This window comes from Ambystoma mexicanum, chromosome 12, assembly GCF_040938575.1.
Source record: "Ambystoma mexicanum isolate Mex_15411 chromosome 12, UKY_AmexF1_1, whole genome shotgun sequence".
Classification (NCBI taxonomy): domain Eukaryota; kingdom Metazoa; phylum Chordata; class Amphibia; order Caudata; family Ambystomatidae; genus Ambystoma; species Ambystoma mexicanum.
The window spans coordinates 56,600,257-56,612,691 of record NC_090936.1 but is presented as its reverse complement, the minus strand read 5'-3'; the positions used below and the strand labels follow the sequence as shown (position 1 = coordinate 56,612,691).

At 45.3% G+C, this 12,435-nt stretch overlaps 1 protein-coding gene across 25 annotated transcripts in view; it reads right to left on the bottom strand.

The window, feature by feature from the left end:
- NRCAM (neuronal cell adhesion molecule) overlaps positions 1–12,435 on the bottom strand; it is a 731,897-nt gene that overhangs the window by 258,830 nt on the left and 460,632 nt on the right. For all 25 annotated transcript variants that reach the window (XM_069627974.1, XM_069627975.1, XM_069627972.1 and 22 more), the window contains one exon: positions 576–770. In XM_069627974.1, coding sequence (XP_069484075.1) covers positions 576–663 — 88 coding nt within the window. In that variant the 5' untranslated portion in view covers positions 664–770. The remainder of the gene's footprint in view (positions 1–575; positions 771–12,435) is intronic.

Genomic DNA, 12,435 nt, shown 5'->3' with positions numbered 1-12,435 from the left:
CTCGCCTTGGAAGCAACACGAGACAGAGCAACACAGGTTCCATCCCTGGCTCCGTGCTTAGAAACAGCTGGGTATTAAACGTGTTATAAAATAACCTATCAAATCATCATAACACATACACAGGTTATTTGCATTAACTCCTTTATAGGGCCTCCTTCTGAGTAACATTGCTTCCATAACCAGAGTCCATTCTTTCTTTGAGGAAAAGGCTCTGTTAGTCAAGCGCTCTCATTGGGTGATCATCGTCTATGCCTTCCACAGGGATACTTTGAGTTAGGAGTAATGGTGTAGACATGGCAATACCCATATGAGAACAGAGGTCATGGTTAAGGAAAAAAAAACAAAGCAAATTTTTAATGAAGATGAATATGGGTGATGCTTGTTCTTATGTTTCATCAGTTTTTAAAGACTTTATTGTTCCCACCGGGGAATCCCAAATAAGGGAGTGGAAATCAGGTCAGAGTCGCGCCGCCCTTGAAGTTGCAGTTTGTGTATAATTAGTGGTAATGAGCAGATTTAATCTGCAAGGGGGCACAAATTAACAAAGCACATGAGTGTACGACAGCCATACTTACGGTCAAGTGGTACTTCCAGCGCGTGAATCACGTGGCACAGGAGTAGAATCAGGGGACCGGTGCACAGCGACGCGCTCTTCCGCGGCATCCTTGGAAGCCGCTGCGTGGGCCGACAGCCAGATGTGCGAAGCTAGGCCGGCCTGTGGTTCCTCTTCCCCCGCAGAGATTTGTAGTAATTATGCTGTCGGAGGCGAGCTAGGAGGAAAGGATAATGTCGTTTTAATGCCAAAGGCTGTGCAGGCCCCTTAAATGCTTGGATTGTGATCAGGAAAAAGGTCACCAAAACGAAGGCCTCAAGTGCGGGATGAGATGTCACAACACATACATGACGAGGAGCCAGAACACCCTTTTGGGGATGTATGGCCGTTGCAATTATAGAGGCAGCAAGAATCTTGGCAACATGCCCGGTAAGCATCCAATTACTTTCTGTGATAACCACTTTCCCTCCCCATATGAAACTTCCACATGTGTGGTGATGGATTACATTCCATTCGTATGATGGGCTAGTGGATTCCAGGACTACAATGCTTCACTCTTATCCCTGTACTCCAACAAAAACGAATTACAGGTCAAAAGTATGTAGAAGGTAAGGTCCAGTTGACCACCATGCAAACCAGCAATTCTGAGGGATGCAGGGAGGTAAAGTTGTTCAATATGCCAGTTCCACTTACCATGAAGCAATGGGGGACATGCAGACATGTCCGCATACTCCTTTCAGAAGAACAACTCTATCAATCTAAGAAGGACCATGTCCGCATACTCCTTTCAGAAGAACAACTCTATCAATCTCAGTAGGACCATGTGTGCATACTCCGTTCAAAAGAACAACTCTATCAATCTAAGAAGGACCATGTCCGCATACTCCTTTCAGAAGTGCAACTCTATCAATCTAAGAAGGACCATGTCCGCATACTCCTTTCAGAAGAACAACTCTATCAATCTCAGTAGGACCATGTCCGCATACTCCTTTCAGAAGAACAACTCTATCAATCTAAGAAGGACCATGTCTGCATACTCCTTTCAGAAGAACAACTCTATCAATCTAAGAAGGACCATGTCCGCATACTCCTTTCAGAAGAACAACTCTATCAATCTAAGAAGGACCATGTCCGCATACTCCTTTCAGAAGAACAACTCTATCAATCTCAGTAGGACCATGTCCGCATACTCCTTTCAGAAGAACAACTCTATCAATCTGAGTAGAACCAGGTCCGCATACTCCTTTCAAAAGGACAACTCTATCAATCTCAGTAGGACCATGTCTGCATACTCCTTTCAGAAGAACAACTCTATCAATCTCAGTAGGACCATGTCTGCATACTCCTTTCAGAAGAACAACTCTATCAATCTCAGTAGGACCAGGTCTGCATACTCCTTTCAGAAGAACAACTCTATCAATCTCAGTAGGACCATGTGCGCCTACTACTTTCAGAAGAACAACTCTATCAATCTAAGAAGGACCATGTCCGCATACTCCTTTCAGATGAACAACTCTATCAATCTCAGTAGGACCATGTCTGCATACTCCTTTCAGATGAACAACTCTATCAATCTCAGTAGGACCATGTCCGCATACTCCTTTCAGATGAACAACTATCAATCTCAGTAGGACCATGTCCGCATACTCCTTTCAGATGAACAACTCTATCAATCTCAGTAGGACCATGTCCGCATACTCGTTTCAGATGAACAACTCTATCAATCTCAGTAGGACCATGTCCGCATACTCCTTTCAGATGAACAACTCTATCAATCTCAGTAGGACCAGGTCCGCATGCTCCTTTCAGAAGAACAACTCTATCAATCTCAGTAGGACCAGGTCTGCATGCTCCTTTCAGAAGAACAACTCTATCAATCTCAGTAGGACCAAGTTTTGCAACCTTTGGCCTGCCATGTGTTTGGGACTACGACGTTCATCGACCCTGACCAGCACAGACAATTGGGAGGAATCATGGGAGTCATAGTCCAAACTATCTGGAGAGCTCCAGGCTGAAGACCCCCCCCCCTGCAGTAGGCATAATCCCACGTGCCGTTTAACACATAAGTGTATTGTACATTATAATGTCTGAAGAGTGTTTTAGCTTTTCTGCCATCCTGCAGATCACCACATGAATCTACATTGGAAACCATCATGACCTGCAATTTAGGAAATTCCCCAGTTTGGAAAAAGAATACAAAGCCAAAGGGGGTGGGGGTTATCTAACAGACATAGCCACTTAATGCAACATCATTGCTTCCCTTGTGCCCCCTGTTAATGTCTGCCTTATTTCCTCTTGAATAATTGTTTCTTGCTTGCGGCTTCGAATCCGAGCACTGGAAAACAAAAGCCGCCCATGAGACGCTGCGTGAAGCGATGCGCAATATGAAAAAAGAGGAGCGCGCGCTTCAATCTGCAGCTGGCACAACATGCAAAGCCCTTTTATCCCCTGGGGAGCGAGCAGAATAAATGGGATTTCATGCAACCTACTTTCGCTTACCACCACATTAATCAGGGCAACAGGCTATCTATTTCTGCATGACCTTTATAGACACAATACTGTATCATATCACCGCGCGGCGTCTAATCATAATGGCTGATATATGAGGTTTAATGTAGGTTGCGACACAGATGCACACATTAGAGCAGCAAGCCAGACAGGTCAATAGATAACATATCAATACAACTCTGGGGCTGGTGGAGAATTGATCAAAGACGCTGCTATATGATCTCACAAATCATGCTATCGCTTTTAACTACTACGGCGCAGGACCGATTTCCTTGTGCACAAATCAATATATTGCTTTGATTTCAGAAACAGTGTTCAGGCCCTGATAGTTCAGCTATTTTCTAGAGCAGAGGTCGCCAAACGGTCGATCGCGGGCGACTAGTAGCTCGCTTGAGCCTCTTCAGTCGCCCGCGCTGGAAATACTGAAAAAGAAACACTTGCTGTGTTTTTGCGGTTATTTTCCTTGATCAGGATCGGAACCCTGGTCGTCCCAATTGCGGGCGGGGAGCTTGGCTGCTGTGCCACATGGAGCTGCTTGCAATTTCCCTGACAGATGTCAGTATCACGTTCTCTTTCTGCAGGCAGCCTGTAGTACCAGAGTTGGCCTTGGGCGCCCCCCCAACACTGTCTTGCTTAAGCAAGCTGCTCTTGTTTGCCAGATGTCAGAGGGGTTGGGGTAGGATCAGGATCATTGTGACCATGCAATGAAAATATCACAGTAGCACTGCTGCTCGCCTGGAAATGTTCAAAATAATATTTTAAAAAATGATGCAATTTCTTTCATGTGGCTTCTTTCCAAACTCCACACTGTACATTTCCACTTTAAATCACTTCCATGACACAGGTACACCCACTTTTAGTACATTATGCGATTCAATAACACTCTGTACAGTAGAAGCCTACCAGGGTAGCTCAGCAGGTTGACAGACCGATGCTGAGATGTTATATATTCAAAACTAAATGCCGTATCATATCATAAGTTTTTCAAGGCGCGACGAGGCAAAGGAGGGGGAACAGAGAGAAGACAGACAATGATACTACTAGGCCAGGTGTAATTCAGATAGCGCAAGTGCATGGGGAGGGGGAAGGAGGAAAGTGCAGGGGCGAGGGGAAGGGGACAGTGCAGTACATGGGATAATAAATAACAATCAGTAGCGTCTGGCCAGCTGGTGGCAAGTACAAGGGTAGTGCAGACATCAGGTGTCAAGTGCTAGTGGTGGAACTGTAGGGGTACAGAACAGTCCCTAAGTGCGGGGGGTTGCCAGGAAGGCAGTGCAGGTGTGCGACTGGAGGGGGGGGTTGGGCTTCAGAGCAGGGGTGGTTGCCAGGTGACCAGCGCAGGTGACCAGTGCAGTTTCAGTATCAGCCAGGAAGTCAGCAGGGGAGAGGAGGAGAAAAGGCAGAAGCAAAGAGAAAGGTTTTGAGGTGCTTCCGGAACCGGAGATGATTCTCCTCAAGTTTCAGGGAGACAGGGAGGCTGTTCCAGAAGGAGGCCCCAGCCGAGGAAAGAGATCTACCACCAAATCGTTGCTTGGAGAAGCGACTGACCCTAAGGGAGTTGGAGGCGGATGAGCAAAGAGCTCGAGAAGGAAGATATTTTGTAAGAGAGAGCTGAAGGTATTGAGGCCCCAGGTCCCAGAAGGCCTTGTGGACCATACAGGGGGTTTTGAACTTAATCTTCGCAGCCACTGGGAGCCAGTGCAGAGATTTCAGTGCTGGAGAGATAGGATCCCTGGGCTTAAGGACAAGGACAAGTCTTGCAGTCCTGTTCTGGATCAGTCGCAGAGGGCGGAGAGTAGAAGCAGACAGATTTAGAAAGAGGCTGTTGCAATAGTCCAGCCTAGAGAGAACCAGAGCTCTGGAGACATTGAGCACCTGGGGGAAGGAGAGGAAAGGAAGAATACCTCTGAGGAGGTGCAGCTGGTAGTGTGACGTCTTAGAGATGTCAGAGATGTGAGGAGAGACGGAGAGTGTGGAGTCTAAGATGACCCTGAGGTTTTTAGCCTCACAGGTGGGAGCAGGAGGAGGGCCAAGGGAGGCCGGCCAGAGAGTGACAGGAAAGGAGGGAGCAGGTGTTCCAAAGACGAGAATCTCGGTCTTACTGGCATTAAGGCAAAGATCATTGGCAGCACACCACTCCTGGGGACAGGCAGTCAGATATGAGGGAGGGAGGAGAGGTGGCTGAGGATAGCCTGAAAATGAGCTGAGTGTAGTCCGCATAGCACTGGAATCGTAGAAAAAGTGCTGTAAAATGTGTTTGGCCAGGGTATAGGTTGGGCTGGTTGCTTGCTTATATTCAGGATGGAGGTGGGGATATTTCTGCCCCTGTAGTGAAAATCAAAAGTTAGCACCCATTAACCCCACAGTTTAATTTCCTAAAAACTGCTGTCAGCTCAACAAAAGCATTTATTTGTGATTAACCAGTTTGACAAGCATATAACATCTTTATAAATATAACCTGTGCTAAAACACAGAAGGGCACACAAATAACAGGGTATGCGTGGTGTCTGACAAAAAAAAAAACATTTCAACGAAAACTAGTGAACGCGAGCAGCATTTTTCAATTTGGAAATGACTTTTGTTTTTTATGGAAGTGTGAAATGCGCATTTGGAAAACAATAGTGTGCCTAGCATGTAGAAAGCCTGCATAAAACATAAAGGAAGGGCACAAAAATGACAGGATATTTGTGTGGTAGTCCAACAAATATCTGTCTTTTTGAGACAGCTACTAATAAATAATAATGCAACAAAGAGGTTTTAGAAGTTCTTAATATAATCGTGAAGGCATATGTTATTCCATCTGTTTATAGAGAGGAAATAATTGGGCCAAAAAAATATTGGTAAAAATTCAGAGGTTTATAAATATCCCCACCCTGATTTTTTCCCGCTAGTAGCTCTCCACTGTTGGCCTCCACTACAAGTAGCTCTAGCTAACGTAAAGGTTGGAGACCCCTGTTCTAGAGTAATTGCAAAGATGGGACACACTTAGTCAATGAGTGGGCATTGATGTGAACATGGGCCCTGATGAAGCCACGGCTACTGCAAAACACATGTTGCTAAAAGTTAGCAATGTATCAAACTTTGTAATCATGTGCAGCTATCCCTTTTGTTCCAGTGTAATATCTTGCTCTGAGACACCTGAGTGCAGCCTGTGCAGTCAGGTGTATCAGATTTATATCATCGCATTTAGAGGATGGAAGATTCCATTCTTTCTGGCATCATAAGGGACGCCGGGTCCCAACATGCTGTGTCTCTCAGGTTGCTCATTTGATTCCCATCACTTATAGGTTAATTAATTTATTGTATGCCCAAGTTAGCCTGTAATCGTCAATAGAACCTCACCCTTGTATTGTATCACTGTTCTATTCCATGATGTCTTGTTTCAGTGTGGATTCAAGAGGAGTCAAACATATTAGTACATGGCCACACACCAAGTAGTACATCCCAATGCGGTTTTCAGAATAACAAGCAGATGCCACAAAGCCCACGGAAATCTTTCACACGGCAAAGGTTCTAGTACATGTTCTATCGGGGTCTCCATAATACACTGTGGCCACACGCAGACCCACTTATCTCCCAAGGGAATGGATGACTGGAAATTGATTTGGTCAAAGTCTTGGTCTTAGTGAAGAGCTGGGTGTTGTTGAGTTTGATGATAACAGGTGCGTTCCACAAAGTCCCAGCTAAAGGCCACCTTCAGCCTTGCATAATGTCCAGAACCACAAAGTGGGGGAAAGGAGGCCACCATCTCCAGTCGCAAATCGGAACACCACAATCACGGGCTGCCTTCTGCACCAGGCGTCTACTGCTGAGTGACTGCTTGGTCTGACGTCTACACATGGCCATGTCAAATATGTGCTCTGTAATGCCACCAGTGATGAATGAATGAATGATTGGTCATTTATAATGCGCCTATACACAAGCGTTTCAAGCCCGGCCCTGCCCATTCTTTCCATGAATTTAAGAGGATGGGGCTGCGGTTGGCACTTCCATTAAAGATTGAAATAGCATGTTTGGAAGACAGCATGTTTGCCAAGAGGATAGCTCAGGGGCAACACGCTCGCCTTGAAAGCAAGACAATGCGGCGTGTCACTGGCTCGATCCCCAGGTCCGCGCTTAGAAACTGCTGGGTATTAAGCGTACGCGTTATAAATAACCAATTATAATTATAAAAAAGTGGGTCTGTTCTGTACGGCATAAAGCCCATTGCAAGACCACGTCAAGGGAGGGAAACAGATGTGAAACGATTTCTACCTTTCAAAACTTGTTAAAAGAAGGACGCTGGAGTCCATATTTGCGGCATAATGAAACATAATTTGCTTTCATCAGCACTTCTTACAGACAGAAAAGCAAGGTCACGTACAAAATGTCAACCCAACAACTAGAAGATAACTTTGGGTCGTCCCAGTATCGTCTAGGGAAATCATTCTACAGCCATCCCTATTCTTCCTCGTCGCAGTTAATCTTGCGCTTTCAATGTGACAGAAACAAATGGAAGTCTGGGCTACAGAGGGTTGAGTGAAGGGATAGGAGCATGTGTAGGAGTTGAGTGGAGGTGATGAAGGATCGGCATACCGCGTTTTCCTTGGACGGCCATCCTTGTCCCTAAAGGGGAAGTCTCTCTCCATGAGATCCTGATCCTCCCACAGAGTACCACCCTCAGGGGGACTATCGGGGAGCACCCCCACCTCCCGGGCCTCATGGGAAGGGGCTACCCCTCGGAGAGAAGTGGCGACATCCAAAGGTTCGTCACAGTGGCTACTTCATTTTAGTTGTTGCCAAGCTCTCTGAGTAGTAAAACAACTTCTTCCTAATTATTTCTAGGAAATGACACCGACATAATCGTAAACATGCAAAGGCGTTGATTTATATGCCAGCTCTGAACCGCTAACATTGCAGAATTGCAACGTGCAGCCACTTGACTCGGATGAGGATTGTTGTTGGTTTTAAGATTATTGCACACACGGCATGCACTTTAAAGCCGCGTTCTCTAAATTGTATTAATCTGACTGGAAACGTTCAATGAAACAATTGGTAAACGAGGCTGCCTGGCCTTCCGATGAGCAGTATGCATTTCTACTGCTACAATATTGCTATCTGCCATGTTATTCCAAAGCAGACTCATGCACTATTATGGCAGTCGTGTGGGTGTGGTATGAGGGTATGGGGTGAGGAAGCATCACTGGCTGTGCTCAACACATTATTATCTTGCCTGCTTATTGGAGAACCAAGGATCACATATTACCATTTCTCGATGCCATTAAACAGGAGTACCTCGGCCCACAAGAACCTAATACTCTAGCTGACCACTATGCCACAACCATAACTACTGCAGTTGACAGCCTAGCCCCCTAAGCTCCTAAAAAAGCTAAACCTGCAGGGCACATCAACTCATGGTTCACCCCTGACCTCCTAGAACCGCTCAGACGCCCCAAGGATGGCGTCCACAGGGGTGTCCAGGCTCTACAAACTAGCTATCATCCACGCCAAAGCTACCACCTTCAATGCCAGAATAAGCAATGCCAAATCCAACACCAAAGAACTATTCACTATCCTCCGGGAATTGGAAGCCCTCACCCCCCACCTAACCTTACTAAAGACAAAGCTTGGTGCACCTTTATTCAGAATGCCATGCTACAAAAAATTTACACATTACATTAAAAAATCCAGTCCAAACGAGTCTTGCAGAAACCAACCTGCCAGGACGCTGCAGTGTCCGCTCCTTCAATGGCCAACTGCCAAGGAGTCCCACAGTTCCACTTCCATAATATCTCTGAACAAGAAACCTTGCACATCCTAAAGAGCTTGAAATCCTCGAGATGCAAAGGGGACTCATGCCCAGCCCCTCTCATCAAAGATTGCTCTGAAGCACTGACTCCTTTCATCACCTCTTTCATTAATGCCTCCGTGGCAGGCACAGTGCCTTCCAGTCTCAAAGAAGACTGCAACTGCGACCCCTGAGGTCTCCCCCTTTTTTTTTTTAAATGCAAGGTCCTGGGCTGTGGCCAGCACCACGTGGCTCTTTGTTTCGTGAGTGGTTGGCTTTCTTGTTCAGGCCTCTTAAAAAAAACAGGGGGTTACACAAGTCCATCAATTTCAGCAGTGACCGTAAATAAGAAATAATGGGAATACCAGATAATTTTTCTTTCTAGAATTCTTTACAATAATTGATAGACTCATTAAAGGTTTATTTCAGGCACACTTCAGGTGGTGAGTCACTTATTTAGTCTGTTCTCAAACACCTGAACTCAGCCTTTCATCCTTCTGAGGTCGATAAATTAGTACCAACACAGGTTGGGTAATATTGTATTTATATTTGTTCTATATAAAGCGCTTAAGCGTAAATGCTATATAATAGCACATCATTATCATTTGGCCATGGACCTCTGCTTGCATTCACAGTAATTTGGCAATATGGGCCGATACACACTGATCTTAACGATACATATGGCGATCCATTCTTGTATGAAATGTATATCACATTATGGTGATATTGTAACCATATTTTTCGTAGTGTGCTTAGGAATAATGCTATGTGATGCCACTTCCTGTTTTGTCAAGGGGTGAAAGGTCATGTTCCATCACTTCCCATGATAACACTTTGGGGTGGGGTCAAATGACATCACTTCCTGTGATGTCATCAGAGGTCAAGGGTCATGTGATGTCACTTCCGCTACCCCAGGCATTTTGGTGAAATTACGTCCCTATCTCCCGCTATTAAAAAAAAAACTTCCTTGGACCCTGCACTCCCATACAATTACCAGTCGATTACCATGGTACCCTTCCTATTAAAGATTCTGGACAAAGCAGTCTATGTCCAAATCCAGCACCACCTAGAAGGAAAACAGGTCCTGGGAGTCCGCCAGTCTGGCTTCCGTCCTGGCCATGCCACAGAGTCAGCACTCCTTGACCTAAAAAAACAGATTGACGATATCCGGGACAAGGGTAGACATGCCATGTTGCTCCTCCTAGATCTGTCTGCAGCATTCGATTTAGTGGACCACAAAATCCTCTGTCATCAGCTTCCCACCTCAGAATCCTTCTCACCGCAGGCTACCTTCTGGATCAGCTCCTTCTTATAAGGCAGAACTATGAGAGTGTTCACGGAGAATGCTAGTGTTCCCCCAGCTCCAAACAAAGGCAGAGTACCACAAGGATAATGCATCTCTCCCACACTCAATACCATTTTTATTAAGCCACTCTTCGACCTTCTAGGCTCCCTGGCACGGCCTACAACAACTGTGCAGACAATGCGCAAATTCTCCTGCCCCTCTGATATGATTTGATCGGTTATTTGTAACTCGCTTAATACCTAGAGGTTTCTAAGCGCTGAGCGGGGGATCGAACCTGTGTCACTCTGTGTCATCTTGCTTCCAATGCGAGCACATTGCTGCTGAGCTGTCCTCCCGAGACTATTCTCTCTGGAAACTATGCTAATGACACGGACACGCGCACAATAGAGTCACTTAGGGAAGAGCAGATCAAGACTGGTTGACACCCCACTTGGCACGTAAGGGCTTCTTCAAGAGCAAACTTCAAGTGCAAAGTGCATGAGCTGCAGACAAATGAAGCCATTGTTGAGGTTAGGAATCAGGTCAACCTTTGAGAACTTCATTCAGTGACTTCCGAGACACCAAGCTCAAAAGATGAGGCACCACGCCCAATGAAGTCAAGTGACAGACACCAAGGACATGCTTTCTACAATTGTATTTTCATGTTTGCATGATACAATACATGCCACATTTATGGCTGCCAGCCATGATGCAATTTGTCTACATGCAAGAAGTATATAACTCAGCGGAGAAGACATACGTGTCAATACTCCTGCATATCTACAATTCTCTAAGGTTGTCTGTGCATTGGGGCCTGTACATGTGCCCCGGTGCTTCTAAACTTCTTGGAACCACCCAAACCCGGGGGAGAGTGGAAACATTAGTTCCCAATGGAGGGATAGATGCCGCTGCCATTTTATCATCACAGGCAAATCCTGGGGATGTCCAAGTAAGCATATTTATTTATTTATTTAGATGTTTTCAGTTCATCAAACTATACAACTTTCATATCAAAACACATCAAACAACAGAATTATATTAACATGAATTAACTTCATATCATTTAAATACTAACATTACTTAATTCATCAACAATTTTCATCATCCATTTCATAAATTATCCATAATATTTTCAATGTCTATTATACCTGTTTACCTTTCTTCTCTGGGTGGGCTCAGACAATGTGGCCACTAAGTGTCTCCAGGCCATCAGAGTTCCCGCTTCCTCCTCCCCCCCTTTATTGCCGCTTCGTTCCATACCACCGTTTCCGCCTCTGCCCATTTCTGGAGGTCGTGCCACCAGACCTCTACCCTTGGCCTGTTTGCTTTCCAACCCATGGCAATTCTGCGCTTGGCAAGTATGTAGGCCAAGTCCTTGAGTTTACTCACGTGTTTCAGTTCAAGCAGTCTAGAAAAGCCCCCCACCATACATCCCCACACAGATTCCACATCTAACGTGATCCCTTTCTCAGTTAAGCAGTGGGCTACTTCTACCAGAATTTCCCGATTTCGGGGCATGCCCAGTACATATGTGGCGTTCCTGCGTTCACTTCCCCACATTTAGGACATGTTTGTATTTCTGCGTTCTTGAATCGAGCAATCCTTTGGGGGGGGGTCATGTATGCTCTGTGGGTAATATATAGGAATAGGGTTCATGTTATGTACATACCGCCCATAATTCAACAGATACTGAGTTTGTCTTTCAGGACAGCATGTTAACACATGTCTCATGGTTTCAAAATTATTCATATTCAAGCACATGCAACAATGTCTATCCCTTTTGTGTATTTTCCATTGAGAACCGTATGTTGCTTTCACTGGTAGCTGGTTAGTTCGCATTTGAAGTCTAAATTTGCAGTACAGGTGGGTCTGGGCAGCGTATCAAATACATCTGAGGGCGATAGTAGTTATGTACTATCCCCTCGATGTATTTGTAGTTGTTAAGTTCACTCATACGAATGAAGTTCTCCTCCCAGTCTTTTCTTTTGACTTTGGCCTAAAACACAGATTTGATGGCAGGGAAACAACCACAGAAATGACTTTTAACTGACCTGTTAAGCTCTTGAAAAAACATACGACAACTAGTGTGATATTTATTTCTGTTGCTGACTTGATCAAGTTTAAGTTCTTTGGACCCAATACTCAGCAATAAATGACTTTCCGGGTGACAAATAGCTTTCAAAATTAACAGACCTCGTTGTTGCAAAACGATGTCCCTCAAAGATTGCAACCGGAATTCCGCCCTGATGTACTGGATGGGACAAGAAGGGGGTAGTCCTACGATGTTACGCCGGAAAAAGCTCGCTATTTTGTCCAGCCAAG